General features: G+C 40.3%; 2 protein-coding genes and 1 long non-coding RNA gene across 4 annotated transcripts in view; 1 reads left to right on the top strand and 2 right to left on the bottom strand.

The window, feature by feature from the left end:
- LOC140849834 (uncharacterized) overlaps positions 1 to 15,946 on the top strand; it is a 27,679-nt gene extending 11,733 nt beyond the window's left edge. The window contains exons 2-3 of the long non-coding RNA XR_012132071.1: positions 2,469 to 2,571; positions 15,814 to 15,946. This is a non-coding gene — a long non-coding RNA (uncharacterized lncRNA). The remainder of the gene's footprint in view (positions 1 to 2,468; positions 2,572 to 15,813) is intronic.
- LOC118971351 (olfactory receptor-like protein OLF3) overlaps positions 1 to 17,478 on the bottom strand; it is a 73,631-nt gene extending 56,153 nt beyond the window's left edge. The window contains exon 1 of the mRNA XM_073238303.1: positions 17,355 to 17,478. The gene's annotated coding sequence lies outside the window, so the exon portion shown is untranslated. The remainder of the gene's footprint in view (positions 1 to 17,354) is intronic.
- On the bottom strand, positions 2,557 to 17,456 carry LOC108386865 (olfactory receptor-like protein OLF3). Of its 2 annotated transcripts, none has more exons than XM_073238299.1 (2): positions 17,355 to 17,456; positions 2,557 to 14,713 (listed from the first exon to the last, which is right to left on the bottom strand). In XM_073238299.1, exon 2 carries the CDS (start codon positions 14,692 to 14,694, stop codon positions 13,741 to 13,743), a length of 954 nt encoding a protein of 317 aa, XP_073094400.1. In that variant the 5' UTR covers positions 14,695 to 14,713; positions 17,355 to 17,456; the 3' UTR covers positions 2,557 to 13,740. The 2 variants fall into 2 exon arrangements, with proteins under 2 accessions (XP_073094400.1, XP_036850429.2); XM_036994534.2 differs by having other exon boundaries at positions 17,307 to 17,426.
- Positions 17,479 to 18,039: the final 561 nt, after the last annotated feature.

An 18,039-nucleotide genomic window follows, 5' to 3' on the forward strand; every position in this document is an offset into this window, starting at 1 on the left:
CGTTTAGAGGCAAATGCTTCTCAGATTATAAAGACTATGAGCATTACAGAAGTTAGTGAGATGAAAGATCCTATAGAGGATACAGTGTTTCACATTATGTAAGCATCTGGGTAGTCCGAGTAGCGTCGAGGTATTCCTGATAGTCCAAGGAAGTGCTGAGGAAAGAAAGTTATATTTACGCCTACAAACATGATTGTAAAATGAATTTTTGCTCATGTATTGTTGAGGGTATATCCTGAGAATAGTGGGAATCAGTGAACAAAGCCCCCTATGATAGCAAAAACTGCTCCCATAGAGAGGACGTAGTGGAAGTGGGCTACTATGTAGTAGGTGTCATGAAGGACAATGTCTAGGGATGAGTTGGCTAATACAATGCCAGTTAAACCCCCGACTGTAAATAAAAAGATAAAACCTAGGGCTCATAATATAGCTGGGGCCCATTTGATGTTTCCTCCATGCAGGGTTGTCAATCAGCTAAATACTTTTACACCTGTTGGGATTACAATAATTCTGGTGGCTGATGTAAAATAGGCTCGTGTATCAACATCTATTCCGACTGTAAATATATGGTGTGCTCATACAATAAAGCCTAGAAAACCAATAGATATTATCGCTCAAACCATGCCTATGTACCCAAAAGGCTCTTTTTTTCCTGAGTAGTAAGTTACGATGTGGGAAATTATTCCAAAGCCAGGGAGAATTTAAATGTATACTTCGGGGTGCCCGAAGAATCAGAATAGGTGTTGATATAGAATAGGGTCTCCTCCTCCAGCAGGATCAAAGAAGGTTGTGTTTAGATTGTGATCAGTTAATAGTATAGTAATGCCGGCGGCTAGTACAGGCAGAGATAATAACAGAAGTACGGCTATAATTAGGACTGATCATACGAATGGTGGGGTTTGGTATTGGTTTATTGCAGGGGGTTTTATGTTGATAATAGTTGTAATGAAGTTAATAGCCCCTAGGATTGATGAGATACCTGCTAAGTGAAGAGAAAAGATAGTCAGGTCTACCGATGCTACTGCATGTGCTAAGTTTCCTGCTAAAGGAGGATATACAATTCACCCGGTTCCAGCTCCGGCTTCAACCATGGAAGAAGCCAGGAGAAGCAGGAAAGAGGGAGGGAGTAGTCAGAAACTTATGTTATTTATACGAGGGAATGCCACGTCAGGGGCTCCAATTATTAGGGGGACTAGTCAGTTTCCAAAGCCCTCATTATAAAAAATACAGTTCTCAGTGTGGGCAGAGGAATCTTTGCTATTTATCATTCCACTTGTTTTTCCCTTTCACATCCAGACATCTCAAATAATTGCTGTCCACTAGCTGGGGTTATTTCCTCCTCACATTCACCCTTTCAGTCATGGAAAGATAGATTTCCTCTCCACCCATCCACAGCCATGGTATTCTGTGAGGTCACTGCAGACTCCAGTCATCCTGCCCGACACTGTCCTCGGATTCTCACTGGCCGCTGAGCTTCTGACAGTGGTAACCATCTGTTCCTTCAGACTCTCAGCCCCACCACAGCTTTCACTCCCAATTATCCTCTGAACTATTCCTCATCTGCACCTTTGGGTAATCTTCCTAAGTCCGCCGGCTCTGTTACTGGGAGAATATTGTAAGGTGCTGTGCTCACACTCGGTACTCTCCTATCTATAGTTTTTTTCTTTTTTTCCCATGAACAGCTTGTGATTTCTAACTGCAATAATTCTGATTGACTATGTTTAGCTCACTCTCAATTCTGTGTCTGCCTCCTAGACCCCCCTCCCAAGGTCCAGGTGTTTTCCCCAACAACGTTACTGAATATCCCATAAATCTGTCCCCAACAAACGACTCCACCCACCTCCCCACACACTCTATTTCTTCCCGACTTCATTTCCGCCACTGGAACTAAAATTCTCCAACTCTCCAACACCTCGGGCTAGAATCTCCCCTCTGGCTCACCTCTCCACAGAACAGATCCTCTTTCTTTACTTGTTTTATTACGCGTCTCTCATCAGTCCTGTAGTGTTCACCAGTTACACTTGCCCTCGCCATTCCCATTTTATGCAGCACAAGGGCTTCCTTGTGAATTTCCCTGATGCAACCTCCACACACCACACCTCCTACACACTCCCTCCAAATCAAACATAAAATACAAATTTACCACATCACTTTCATGCACAAACAGATCTGTGATGTCTAAATATACGCAGAAGTAAGTTTATCCTGGACAGAGAAATTTCCACACGTTCCACAACCTGGTTCTGTTCTGTTTCTACCTTTTGATTTCATTATCTCTCACATTTATTATCAAACTGTGTATTTTACAGCAAAGCATTTTATTAAAATAAACTATCAATATTATATCTTTCATGGATATGTTACCTGATTATTTTTATCCCATCAAACTACTCCTTATTATCCAAGGACCACTGCCTCATTTCAAAATCAGTAATGTCCAAATATACCTTTTGTCCACACTCATATAGTCCCACCTGCGATGCCCATTAAAGAAAATAGAAGTCGCATCAGCATCTGGAAAGTCAAACAAAGGGAACCTGTTTCCGGCAGACGCCTTTAACACACCCTACCGTGAGTACCATCCCGGCTGCTCTGGGACCAGCTCCGTGTGAGCAGAGCTGGCTTCCCATCCTGGCTTAGGTGGGGAGTGCACGCGGGACCAGACAACATGCTTCACACCTCACCACTGCTGTCGGGAAGCCAGAGCCGGGTCTTCTCAGATCTAACTAACGTGTAGGGGCTGTAGCTCTCCCTAATCATGTGTTTTTCCTGGAAGTCAGATTGCTGAGGGGAAAATGTCGGAATAGTGGCTCCGTTTGTCCGTACAAACAAGAAAACAAAAACCTCATCGTGCCAGGTTAGGCATGCCGCTGATGTTTAAAGTCCGTGTTGACAAAGACCACAGTTCAGAGGCAGGTCCGTCTAGCTCCTCCTCCTGCACTAGTGGGCTTCCGTTCCCTTCCCAGGACTTGTCCACACTCTGGCTGCTTTACCGTAATGCCAGGGCCATAAAGCTCCTTCAGTAAATATGAAAATGTGGACACATTTCTTATTTTACATCTTTTGGGTCAATGTGCTCATACTGAACAAGTCTCAAACCTTACCTCTCTCTCTGTTTGAGCTTTCTTTGCCTACTCAAAACCAAACAGTTGTGTCTGCTCAGAACACAGTATTGCAGAACATCACCCTGTGGTGCATCTCCTCAGACATGGCGCCATGAAGGCAGGACTTCATGCCTGTGTTTGTGAACTACAGAGGGTGCAGGGCAATTATGTGGCCACAGTGAATAGAGCTCATATGGGACTTAATATGAAAGGCACCACTGAAATATACCATGCTTATTATCTCTCTAAAGTACTTCTACTGAAGCCCTAAGTCTGTTACTTTTATGTTAACCATTGTCCTCCTCGTGAACTGCTGACATATGAAATAATATCAAATAGAGGTTTAAATTATCAAGTACCTAATCTTTACTGTGAACTTGTACGTAATGACACTGACATTGCAGGAAAAGTCAACAGTGACGTATGGACAGCAAGAGGAAATTTTCTCAAAGTATTACCTTTCCAGACCATAGCTGAAACTCCCTCCATGTGCCTTATCCCATTTTCCAGTAATTACAAGCTACACAAATGAGGAATGACATGTTCTTCTCACGATGACAAAGAAAGACAAAAGGTAGATAAACACATTTCTCACAAAACCACTTGTATATGACACAATATGCCTAGTTTAAAAGTTAAATTTTAGTCAATCACTATAACTTTCTTTAAAGAAAAAGCAAATCTATTCATTGATTCCATGGAAACTGTTATATTTTCTGTATAATAAAAATTAATGGAAATTATAACAGGTTGAATGTTATTTTTCAACTTTTTTTATCTCCGTAAGTTCAACCACAATAGTTTTTCCTATTGTTTCAATCTCCTACTACATGACAACATCTTCATCTGAAAATATATCACTTGAACAAAAGAGTAAAGACTGAATAATTCAAACGACTATGCTAGATGATGCTAATACCAGGACTAGTCTATAGGGGCAGGGTGTGTAAACATGAACTTTCGCTTTAGCACATTCCCCCTTTATCTGAGTTGCCTTCTAACCCTTCATCTCTGAACAAATGGCCCCCTGCCATCTCCGTGACTCTGCACCAAGGCCTGCCTTCCAGTACAAATGAAATGGCCCACACTCTAAAATAGCCCTTTCCTCTCCCCATCTTAAAAAGAATATCAGTAAAGTCAAGATCTTAAGGCAAGTTAAACATATTTCTAAGGGTAAATTCTCAGGCAGTAATTTCTAGTAAAATCTGCAAACACCTGGTGATTTGGAGTCATGGAGATCAGGCATGTCCACCTGGTCTGTATGACTTACTGCAGCCCTACCAGCAGACCCTCCCGGGGGAACCCCTCCCATGCTGAGCTCCCCGCAGCCCTGCAGGATGCCTGAGGGAAGGGTATTGCCCAGGTAACAATATGGCTTCTCTACATGAGGTGCCCTTTCAGCCCTTTACCACATCCTCCCCATATTCCTGCTCTTAGTGTTGATGAGGCCTTGAAGAACTACGAGCAACTGATCGGCAAGAGGAATGAAATCTGACCTATGGACAAAATCAAATGAACACTGGCAAAATTTTCACTGTGTTGGTGCTACACAGACAGGATTATCTGTGGTTCTCTGGAAATGTCTTTGGATAATGTTCACATTTATTAATCAGTTTCTAATTGCATTTATTTTTTTTGCTGCTGCATGGGCAAACACTCCCAAATATTCCATTATCTTTTGTAAGGAAGGAAGTGTCCAGGGCTTCACATGTGGGTGTCTTTTCCATTTGCTACAACATTCATTGCTACATTTTATGATCCCACGCCTGTGTACTGTACATTTAAAACTAACACTTTCCAACTCTCTCGGCTATTTCAATAAATTATCTTCTCCCTCTCGCCCTACATTAGGAAAAGAGAAGTATTAATTTTGAAAAACTCAGGAAGTAGGCACACTATGGCGGGTTTCCTCCCTATCTCACCTCCAAGAATTATATTTTAGAATAATATTCCTTTCCACTATTCATGCCAATTCAAAAAGCACAAAATCTTGGATCAGCCTCAAATAGCCAAGTTGAAATACAGTGAGCTTAGGGGTGAGCTCACTACCCAAATTATCTTCCATTCTGTATAGAGATGAAGCCCTATAGCTAAGGGTTGAAAAGCCAAAAGCCCTTCCTCCCTGGAAAGTTTGTGCCTCGTCTTTTCTAAAGCTCACATTCAGTCTCACTCATGTTTGGGCTCCTTTCTGGAGTCATCTACAATCTTAGGTGAGACAAATTTTACAACTCCAGTGTGCAAAAGCAGAGCACACAAAGGTAAGTCCCACAACCTACAGATATGGTTTACCTCATGCTGGTTACAATAAATCAAAACCCTACTTTTACATAGTTGAATTGTGAATGAAAAAGGCACCTTCATTTAGAGAGATTCATCTGCCCTGTGACTGAACATGTGTATGCTGTACACGAATTCACCCATCATGGGCAGGAATATCTGCATCACCTAATGTTTGGAACAGAGAACCCAAAGACCGCTTCAGTGGGTCATTTCTAAAACCTCATTTTCTATGCTTAAAATGCAATTAGTTTTCTACTTCCTATCTGGATTTGGTTTCCTGGCTTTACACATAATCAGGGATTACTGAAGCCCAGTTTCTCCAGTATGTGTAATCCCAAAATCACTTATGATGACATATTTTCTCATGATTTAATTCTGTAAACGCCCATCTTCTTTATATGTCTGGCCCCCTGAAGAGAAGACTACGGCATTTGTTTGCAATAAAATTCCCTCAATCTATCATTTTTCCACAGTGCAACCACAACAGCCCATTCTTCAGGGGCATACCCCAGAAATGAGTCCGGAGTTTCCGGTTCACATTCTGAGAGACACATGACACAATCCATTTAATCATTTGACATTTTCATTTTCTAACACTGAAAGGAAAATCAAAATACTCTGTATACATACCATGAGGGCAGTAATTGAGATAGACTTCAGAATAATTAACAATTTATCTTTTAGGAAATGGAATATACACCTACTGCATGTTGATGCATATTAGTTCCTTAAACTATCATTGTACAGATATGGACTTGTCCTTTACAAAAAAGTCTTGCTCAAAAATGATGTAGAATTCATGTATAGTATTTGCACTTTCTAAATACTAATCATTCTCTTCCACCTATCACGCCTCTTTTCTTTCTCTTTATCTATTCCAGTAGTCAATTTGGAATTGAAATTTCTTAGAAGAGAAAGGTACCATGGCCCCCAGCTTCAAGAAAGCAGAATTCGTTCACATTTGCTTTACTACTCAAGCTGAGATTTCACCTGAAAAGGCCCTGGCAGATCAGATCCCTTCTCCCTTTCCTGCCCTAAAAACCTGTTTACACCCACCCTCTGTTCATACCTCTTCTTGAGCTCTCAGACACTGATCAGTGCCTGACACAAAGGGCATGTTTACTTCACTCCAGCTCTGTGTTGGGCTCTGAGGGGACCTTCCCACCAACGCAGTGATGGACCTCAGAGATGAACGGTCCCAAATGCCTTAGACTCCAGGGATGAGAACGCCCCTGGGATGAGTTTAGCTCGTGAGGAAAACTGCTGGGAGGAAGCTCACAGGGGCCCCAAAATTGGCTCCAGCGCAAACCTCATGAGGTGCAGCAGCAGCGGCTGGATTGGTGTGCGGGGCTCACACATCCCCGCGGGAGCTCCATTCAGGAGAGTGTCACCTGCTGTCACTGCTCCCAGTTCTCAAGGGCAGGGCCTGGATGCCTCCCTTCTTCTCCCTGAGGTGGGCTAGTCTCTCCAGTCTCTCTCTTCAACCTGCAACAATCCACTGGAGCCTATGGGCATTCAAAACCCTTTTCTGAGGGGATAGGATGGTCCCCTACAGCCCAACCTGACACTCAGCACTCGTGTCCCTATTGTACTGCGCAGTAAGTAGACCTGCACCAATCCTGGTGAAAAAAACAAAAACAAAACAAAACATAGCACCAACTATCCTCCTCAGCTCCGTGACACTCTTACCTCTCCGTCTGCCGAGAGGAGAGTTGTTTCCACTCTCCTAGGATATGTGCAGAGGGTACTGGGCTGCTGAAAGCATTGCAACTGTGCATGGACATCCGAACACATCTCTCATGCTGCTCTTCAAGTTCCAAAATAATAGCAAGATAGAAATATTTATGACACAAATAAAATCTATAAAAATAGTTTTATGATCTCAATGGAAAAAAAGGAAAAGAGGATCTAAGATCCTTAATAAGGAAAGTAAAATATGTACACACCTCTTCAGATTTTTAATGTTTAGGATTCCATGTAATATTGACAGAATGCAGACATATTATCACCTCTGATGTATTACTGAAGCATCATGCACACTTCAAGTGAATTATTTATCCATTTGTCTACCAAGTCAAACACCCAGTGATTCTCAGCACCACCATTACTTTTCCTGTTAGAGCTATCTCAGGACTCACTCACCCACGGGCTCATTCACAGGCCGACTCACCTGTTTCCCCAAAATCCATTAAAAATTATACCCAAAGTTCTCCAGATTCACCCAGTGTATCATCCTCCTGCCCACCCACTCATGTATGCCATCATTTCACCAGGGCTCAGATACTACGGCACCTGAGGACATTGACAGAGGTCCTGAGATATTCCACGCAATAGAGAGGGAAGCGGAGATGCTTCTCATTCCTCCCCTGAATTTCGGAACTCACACAGAATTGGCAGAATCGATTGCATAGTTTTTCTGAGGAAACCTGGGAAAATTCCATGGCTAAGGGGCTCTAGTCACAGTACCCAGAAGGTCACATCAATACTGCGTCTCCTTATCATCTGCAGACACCAAAGATAAACTCCCAGATGCCAAGCCTGTGACAAGGACTCCATAGACTCTCAACTCACTCCTCAAATTTTGGGGAATCAAAATTTGTGAGAATAACCCTCACCCTCCATCTCCAGGCTAGCAGGGATGAGCAGCTGGAGGCAGCAGCTTGCACGGGGCACAGGCGGCACTGGAAAGGCATGCTCTCTGATGCGCAGTCTCACAGGGAAGGCGGAACACCAAGGGTGGAATAGCAACACCAGGGAACACCCTCCACCCCTGAGCGTCTCACCCGAGGCACAAGAAATAAGAGAGAAAATTGAATTTGTTGGTGCGCTGAGGAGAAGCAGAGCAATAACCAAAGTGAAACCCACTGCAGTCCTAGCTGCTCTGATTCTCACACTCTCCTTGCCAAGCAAGACCACAGGACAAACAGAAGAGATGCGCCCATTTCGAGGCCTGACGCGATGTATCTCACAGTCCATCATCCTACATGCAAAAGGTCTGAGTGTCAAATCAAAACTAAAGGTCAGATGAAAAGGCAAGAAAAATTACAGTATCACTGAAATAATTAACCAGAATCGGACAGACTTGGACACAGGAACCATCACACCATCACACAGGGGGTTCAAACAACCTCAGAAGTGGGATTGCTGGGTTGTACAGGAGCTCTATTTGAATTTTCTGAGGACCTCTATACTGCTTTCCACAGTGGCTGCATCAATTTACATTCCTACTCACAGTGTAGCACAGTTCCCTTTTCTCTACATCCTCACCAGCACTCGTTATTTCTGACTTTTTGATGATAGCCATTCTGACTGGCATGAGGTGATATCTCACTGTGGTTTTCATTTGCATTTCCCTGATGATTAGTGATGCTGACCATCTTTTCATGTCTGTTGGATATCCAAGTTTTCTTTGGAAAAATTGCCTATTCAAGTCCTCTGACAATTTTTAATCAGTTTTTTTTAATTAAGCTGTGTAAGTTCTGTATATATTTTGGAAAAATAACCCCTTATCAGATACATGATTTGCAAATATCTTCTCCCCTTCAGTCTTTTCTTCTTGCTGGGTTATTTCACTGTGCACAGGGTATAGATTTCTAGGGGTAGTATGGACACTATAACAATACTAATTCCTCTAGTCCCTGGGCACTAAGTATCTTTCCATTTACTTGTGTTTTCAATTTCTTTCATCAATGTCTTAAAGTTTTCAGAGTATAGGTTTTTTACCTCCTTGGTTAAATTTATTTCTAGGTACTTTATTATTTTGATGCAATTTTTAAATAGGATTGTTTCTTAATTTCTCTTTCTGATAGGCTCATTATTAGTGTATAGAAATGAAAATGATTTCTCTATATTAATTTTGTATCTTGTGATGTTATTGAATTCATTTACTAGTTCTAATAGTTTTTTTGGTGGAGTCTTTAGCATTTTCTATGCATAGTATCATGCCATCTGCAAATAGTGATAATTTCACTTTTTCCTTACCAATTTAAATGCCTTTCTTTTCTTTTTCCAGCCTAATTGCCTTGGCCACGACTTTTAGTACTAGGTTGAATAAAAGTGGCAAGAATAAAACTGGGTGTTCTTGTCTTACTCCTAATCTTGGAGTAAAAGCTTTCAACTTTTCACTATTGGGTATGATGTTAGCTGTGGGCTTGTCATATATGGCCTTTATTATGTTGAGGTACATTCCTTTTATATCCACTTTGTTGAGAGTTTTATTATAAGTGGATGTTAAATTTTGTCAAATGTTTCCTCTGTATTTATTGAGATGATCATGAATTTTATCTTTGCTTTGTCAATGTGGTATATTACATTGATTGATTTACAGATGCAGAACCATCCATGGATCCCTGGAAGAGTCCCCTCTTCATCACAGGGTCCGATCCTTTCAATGGATTGTAGAATTTGTTTAATTAATTTTTGTTGAGGATTTTTGTATCTTGCAGCAGGGATATTGGCCTGTAATTTTCTTTTTTTGTGATGTGTCTGGTTTTGATATCAGGGTATGGCTGGCATTGTAAAATGAGTTTGGAAGCATTCCTTTCTCTTTGAATCTTGCAATAATTTGAGAATAGGTATAAACATTCTTTAAATGTTTAGTAGAATTCATGTGTGAAACCATTTGATTCTGGTGTTTTGTCTTTCGAGAGTTTTTTTAATAACTGATTCAATTTCATTACTTGGAATAGGTCTTTTCAGATTTTCTATTTCTTTGTGGTTTAGTCTGGGAATATCTGCTTTTAGATATTTATCATTTTTTCTAGTTTTTCAATTTGTTGGCTTAATAGTTTGTAGTAGTGTCTTGTAATTGTTTGTATTTCTGTGCTATCAGTGGTAACTTCCCCTCTTTCACTTCTGATTTTATTGATTTGGGACATCTCACTCTTTTTCTTGATGAATCTCTCTAGAGGTTATTGATTTTGTTCTTCTTTCAAAGAACCAGTTTTTAATTTTGTTCATCTTTTCAATTGTTTTAGTTTTGTTTTGTTAGTCCCTATTTCGTTATTTCCACTCAGACCTTTATTATTTCCTCCTTTCTACTAACTCTGGGCTTAATTTGTTCTTTTTCTAGTTCCTTTAGGTATAAACTTAGATTATTTATTTGGGATTTTCCTTGTTTATTAAGGTAGGCCTGTACTGCTACGAACTTGCCTCTTAGACTGCTTTGGCAGCACTGCATCCACAAATTTTGGAAAACTCTGTTTTTAATTTCTCTCAAGGTATTCTTTTAAATTTCCTCTGTCATTTCTTTACTGACTCATTAGTTATTTAGTACCATGTTATTTCAACTCCATATGTTTGTAATTTTTTAAGTTTTCTTCTTGTAATTGATTTCTAGATTTATGTGGTTGTGGTCAGAGTAGATGCTTGATGTGATTTCAATTCTCTTGAATTTACTGAGACTAATTTTGTGGCCTAACATGTGATCTGTGCTGAAGAATGTTTCATATGCAGATAAGAGGAATGTGTATTCTGCTGCTTTTTGATGTAATGTTCTTAACATATCTATTAAGTCCATGATCTAATGTGTCATTTAAAGCCAAGGTTTCCTTATTGATTTTCTGACTGGATGATCTATCCATTGATATAAGTTGGAGAGGGGGAGGTGTTAAGGTCCCATAATATTATTGTATTACTTTCAATTTCACGTTTTATGTCCATTAATATTGCTTTATATATTCAGGTGCTCCTATGGTGGGTACATAAATATTTATGAATATAATAGTCTCCTCTTGGATTGACCCCTTTATCATTATGTAATGCCCTTCTTTGTCTTTTGTTATGGTCTTTGTTTTAAAATTTATTTTACGAGATGTGAGTATTGCTATACTAGCTTTCTTTCTGTTTCCATTTCATGGAATATCTTTTCCTTAGAAGCCTCTGTATATCTTTATATCTGAAGTGTGTCTCTTGCAGGCAGCATGTTGATGGGTCTCATCATTTAATCCATTTAGTTATGCTTTGTCTTTTGGTTAGAGCATTTAGCCCCTTTACATTTAAAGTTATTATTGATAGGTTTGTACTCACTGACATTTTGTTGATTATTTTCTGGTTGTTTGTAGTTTGTCTCTACTCCTTTCTTCTTCTCTTGATCTCGTTCCATGTGGTTTGATGGTTTTCTCTAGCTCATGTTTGGGCCCTTTTCTCTTTCTTTTTGTGTGTGTCTACTATAGGTTTTTGATTTGTGGTTACCATGAGGTTCGTATACATTGGCATATCTATCTATCTATCCATATGTGTGTGTGTGTGTGTATACACAGCAGTGTATTGTCAAGTGATAGTTGCCTATGTTTCAACACATTCTAAAAGCAATTCTGAAATCTCTTTCAAATCAAGTGGCTTGACTTGACTTTTCTCTTTCTGTATCGCCACCAGTGTAGATCAGATGCCTCTAGTGTTTCAGTAGTATCACTGGAGAAGTCCAAAGCAGGTCTCCTTGCCTCTATAATCTTTTCTTCCTCTGGCTTATTTGCCACAGTGACTATACAAAAATATAAATTTTATCAAATCATATGCCTGCTTAAAAATCTCTACCAGCTCCCCATTGCGATCACATAAAGTTAAATGACAATGCGGCATTCAGTGCCCTGTGAGACCACACCCCTCTTTACCCACCTGACTCATCCTCACTGCTTCCCCAGTCGTCTCTGCCCTGCAAGTGCAGCCTGCAGGACACTTTGGAGCTCGCCTCTTCCCTTCCAGCTCTGCCCCTTTCACAAGCTGTTCCTTTCTTTGGGTTGCTGTCATCCGGATCACTTGTTCTCACCCTCCCACCTGGGTCTGTTTGGTCCTTTCATACAGGAAGACTTCTGCTGTCACCCCCAAAGTCTTATTCACTGTGACTCTTATCATGCTGCATTTTAATTGCTTCATTTTCTATCAGACCTCATTATCCTATTATTGTCAGGCCTTTATCTTCTTGACCATTTTGTTTCAAAAACCCTTCACTGTTACACACACATAGACTTTCCATTAATAATTCTTGAATTAACACCAAGAGAAATTTAACCCACTGGAATTGACAACTTTTAGGAGGCTTACATACATCTCAAATTTTAGGTCGGGAATTTTTAAAGCAATATTAAAATATCAAACGGGCTCTGGATTACATAAACCTTAAGCTCACTCAAACACTGAACTGTGTTGATAATGTGATCACAAATAGAACTGCAAATCAACTAAATTAAGAAGACAGAATAGAAGATTTGTGAATTCTTTGAGGGAAATAAAAGATGAGCTGCTATCATATTCTTTCTCCTCTTTCCCCTTCTTTAACCATTATACAATTATTTCTTCACCCTCTTTTTCCTTAGTTAGACTTTTGTCAGACTTGGCATCTACCCTTGAGACTTCAGCTCACTAGATTTGCAAAGATCAACTACAGCCCTGTGTGTGTGTAGGAAGACAGATGGGGCATTGCCTTTAATATGAATAATTGAGGGTAATATCTGCATAGCTGGGTGAACTATCCTGATTCACAAAATTTTTCATTTTACCTTATCTTTCCTTGGCTTTGACTGAAGAATTTGTCTTTTCTAAGATTAATGACAGCTTTAATATTTTATATATTATCTTAAATTTTATGTGCTTATTTTGTTTCTAAACTCTAGGAAAAGAGTTAAGAGATTTTTTTAGGGATTAAACAATTTTAACATTTACATGGTAGCCCTTTATGTATGCAAGAAACTTCCTTTCAAATTGTTTGTATACTATCAAGGAGAGCTTAAAATGTAGTTATTCCTCATAAACAAACAAAAGTCAGTTATATTCCTATTAGAGTAAAATAAGATCTTTAGTTTCTGCTTCTCTACTGAGTTACCTCCAGCATTCAGACAAACACATTACATCCACCACGTTAGGTCAGCTCACTTTCCTCAGAACAGTGACTCACACAATTACTGGATGTGTCTACATAGAACAGGCATTATTTTAAGTGAGTCTAAAATGTGAAAAGGTTTTGTTCCCAATGGAAACATGATAACCTTGTACAAAATTTGGATGAACAAGAACCAGTGGTCCAAAGTAAGATCCACAAATGGGTCCATGATTACAAACAACATGACCCATCAAAGCAGTAAATGATTTTTTTTCCCATGGCTCTCAGGCGGTATGAATGGAGATGAATCAGGGTGCAAAATTCTATTATATCAGTGCTCAACTCCATTGAACATGCTGCAATGACATAAAAGTATTCTCACATCCCACCCCTCAACCCAACCACTCAGCCTCCTATCAGCACACATTTCATCATCTCTTTCCTGGTTGCCAGGGCAATGCAGCTGACGCCTGTCGTATCTGAGCTGAGTGGGAGAACACACAGGCAAAGCTCTTTTCTCCAAATGATGCTCATGATTCATCACGTTGACAGTTTAGATTTTAATCCAGATAATTTTCCTAATAGTTTCTGCCAGGCCCCCTTCACCTCTTTGTTCCTTAGAGTATAAATCATGGGGTTCAGCACAGGCATCAAAATAGCATAGAAGACAGAGATCAACTTCTCCTGAAGGACAGCAGGGCTGGAGCGGGGCTGGGTGTAAGTGAAAATGGCCATGCCATAGCACAGGGCAACCACTGTGAGGTGGGAGGCACAGGTGTGGAAGGCTTTCCTCCTCCCCTCTGTGGACTGGATCTTTAGGATGGTGGAGATGATCTGGATGTAGGACAAGAGAACCAGGCAGAAGGGTGTCATCAGCAGGATGATGCTAGAAACCATGATTGCAACCTCATTGGAGGAGGTGTCCACACAGGCCAGCCTGAGCACAGCTAGGATTTCACAGGATACGTGATCAATATGTTTGTATGTGCACATGGGAAGCTGAAAGGTGATGGCGGTCTGCATGACAGAGTTGACAGACCCACTGACCCAGGACGTGGTGGCCAACCTGGCACAGAGCCCTCCATGCATGATGACTGAGTACCTCAGGGGGTCACACACAGCCACATAGCGGTCATAGGCCATCACTGCCAGTAGAACAAACTCAATCCCACCCAAAGCCAGGGAGAAGAATAACTGGGCTGCACAGCTCACAAAGGGGATAGCTTTATGTTCTTCAAGAAGATGCACCAGCATCTGAGGGACGATGCTTGTGGCATAAGACACATCAACAAGTGCGAGGTTGCTGAGGAAGAAATACATGGGAGTGTGGAGTCGGCTGTCCAGTCTGATCAGAAGGACAATGAGGAAGTTCCCCAGCACTGTCGCCATGTATGTGATCAAGAACAGGACAAAAAGACAGACCTGAGTGTCCCAGTCACGGGACAGGCCGAGCAGAATAAACTCTCTCACCCATGTCTGGTTATCCGTGTCCATTAAAGAACAGATTATTAATCTGCAGAGAGACAGAAATAATAGAAGCTGCTGAATTAAAGAGCCATTAAAATAACTTCTAAAAAGAATGAATATTGTATACACAACCTGCCACTCCTAGCCAGATGTTTCGGATCATTTATGAGCCAAGATGACAGTTTGATCCTAAGATGCATTCATGTTCTCTGCGTAAGAGAGACAGGCTCATGCCTTCAAAGGACAGGATGGTCTCAGGGAGTCACTTAAAGTCTGGAGATAATGCAGTATAGTTTTAGGGGCTGTATATCTTCCAACTTACCTTAGTTTCCAGGCAAGAGAAGATGGTAGGTAACAATGGGAGGTAAAGTGGTAAACAATGAAGATAAACATGATTCAAAGTCAAGGACAACCCTACATGTACCTATTACTCCAAACATGATGAAATGAATAAATAATTACAAAAAGAGAGGGAGAGAGATTCCAAAGTGGCAAATGCACAATACAAACAAAGCTAATATCTCCTGGATAGATCAGAATTAGATACACTGGATATGAATCCTGTTTTTATGATATACAAGATGTGTAAACTTTTATACACAAAATATGATACTATTCCATAACTCACAAGTATATGGCAAGGTCAAATGTAGAAATAACTTACAAGGAAGTTAGTTATAACTTATTAATGGAAGTGGTACTTCAGCAATAAAGGTATTAGTACTAACAGGAGCCCCTCCCTGGTAAAGACAATAATAAATGTGCTTTTCTTCCTCCTAGACTGATCACCCTAAAACACAAATTTAATCATACTACTTTCATACACAAACAAATACATGTTGTCTAACTGTTTACAGAATTAAGAACATCAGGGGCAGGGGAATGTACAAATACTCATTAATTAGGACCTGTCATGACTTTTATTTTATTAATTTTAGTGTTTATTATCATGCCTGTGTTTCAGAGCAAAAAAATTTACTAAAATATCCTGCTAATATATAAGTGCCCTTCCTGGATATGTCATCTAATTATTTTTATCCCATCAAAGAGTATATTTATTTTGAAAGGCATTTACCTTGATTTTAAAATAATTCAAATTCAAAATAACTGATAATTCAAATACTTCTGTTTTCTACACTCATATAGAGTCCCTTCTTCGACTCCTCTAGATCAAGAAAATAGATACAGCGTGTGCACTTTAAAACACCAAATGAAGGAGGAAACCTGGTTGGGAAGATTTTATATGCCTGCAGCAAACACCATCTCCACATTCCTCAGGTCAGCTTTCAGCTAAACAGAGCTGCAAACGTAGTCTGTCTTATTTCACAGAATGAAGGAAGTGGTGGGCAATGTGCCGCATAGCTAAACATGTGGCATCACCTAAAGCTTGGTCTTCTCATTTCCAATAGACTTGGGATGTTTGACACTGTTCCCCAACCTGTGCTTTTCATTCATGTCAACAGGTAAGACAGGCTCATGAGAATACTTATTCCACTTTTCTCAATAGACATAAGAAGCCGAAATCCTTCTCCTGGAGGACTAGGAAGACAGCTCTTGCTCACTGTCAGGTATGAGCAATGGAGTGGAGTCAGTCCTGTTAGATTTTTCTCTTGTGTAAGACTGTGTGTGTTCTCAGCATTCATCCCAATTCCAGCTGCTCTTTCTCTAAGTACCTACTGGTCCTTTAATAAATAATACCACCCTATTTCACATCTTCTGGGTCGTTTCTTCCTAATATGCAAAACCTGAAACCATACTACTCTATCTGTATGTTTTGAGCTTTCTTGGTCTACTCAAAACTGAACAATGCAGGCTGGCTGTTGAGAACATAATATTGAAAAATGACATATCCCTGTACTTCAGCTCCTTAGATATAAATATCATGAAGGAATAATTTTCAGATGCCTATGTCTTAAGAGTTGTGGTAGATATAGAGCAATTACTGTGACCATAACTAACAGAATGTAAAAAGAGATATAATATGAAGGTGTCACTGCAATATTCTATTCAAAATTATTTCCTTCTTCCTGACCCAGAAGGCTTGAGTCTCCAATATTAGTAACTTACTCCTTTTATCTTGAGATTCAATTCATTGTGAACTTTTTAGATGGGATTATTCCAAATGGGATTTTAAAATATTAATTACCCTTACTGTGGCCATTTAAAACAGGCCACATGACAGCAGAAAACTGAGTCCCTCACAAATGGGGGAAGGATGAGGAATTTCACTGAAATTATAGGAAAAATCAGGTATGAGGTACAGACAACAAAGACCAACTCTTCACTGCTCATTCCGGCTGATGCTGACCCCAGTTAAAAGCGGCCCCCAGTGCCCTCTCCCATTATCCAGGTACTAATACTTACAGCAAGTGGAAATAAATGCCTTTTCTCTATGACAGAGATAAGGAAACAAAAATAAGACTTCAGATTCCTAACACAACATGTTTTATTTCATGTAAGACAACTAATTGGGAAGTTCAGCTTAAGGCAGTTATAATTTTCCCATTTAAATAAAGAAAATCTGCCCCTTTATGGCTTAACCTATTTGACCTTCTGTATTTGGGGTTCTGAACAATCTTCAGTGGGACAAGTGAAAGTCGTGAGTGCCGAAGCAGAACACAGGAAGGGAGGTCCCTCACCTGCAGATATGTTTCTCTCGTGCTGCTCAGTGTGACTCACAGCCATACCTTCATGAACTTGAACCGTCCAAGGAAGTGCGCTTTCATTCAGAGAAAGATTTCTTTGACTTGTGAGTGTGGAGTTGGTGGATGTGCACACCTAGTGCATCCGTCCTGAGCAGGAATACTGGCGTCATCCCAGCGCGTGGGCACACAACCCAGGGCTTGGACATCCTGGAAGAACAAGTCATTTTTTCTTAGTGGTCTAGTTAAGTTCTTGTAGCCTGATTTGGTTACCTCAATATTCACTTACTCTGAACCCAATTTTTAGACTCGGTTTCTCAAGCAAGTGCAACCTGACATTCGCTTTGGTGACATATTTCATTATGGTCTCATTGTGTGAGACCTTTACAGTTCTTCTCCCTGGTCGCTAAGACTAGGGTTTACTTTACAGAAAAATTCCCTCTGCCTGACAAGTCTCCCCAGGGCAATCCCCACAGCCAATTCTAGGGGAACCCACCCGGGATCACTTAGGAGACCTAAATCTTGGCTCCAGTTCACTCTCAATGTTGAAGCTCTCTGAATAAGCCATTAATTGCCCTATATCTTGACATATGTGCTATTTTTTAAAAAACCACAATGTCCTATGTACCAAACCCTTCAAAAATAACTGAAATCGGAGGCCTGGAGCGATTGACAGTTTATCTAGTCTGGAAATGTAATATACTAATATTCCCACAACCTGCTCATCATT

The sequence above is a fragment of the Manis javanica genome, chromosome 6 (assembly GCF_040802235.1).
Source record: "Manis javanica isolate MJ-LG chromosome 6, MJ_LKY, whole genome shotgun sequence".
Lineage (NCBI taxonomy): Eukaryota > Metazoa > Chordata > Mammalia > Pholidota > Manidae > Manis > Manis javanica.

Bases quoted from the DNA above. Each gene is read 5' to 3' on its own strand.
- LOC108386865 (XM_073238299.1), bottom strand. From the start codon at position 14,694: ATGGACACGGATAACCAGACATGGGTGAGAGAGTTTATTCTGCTCGGC.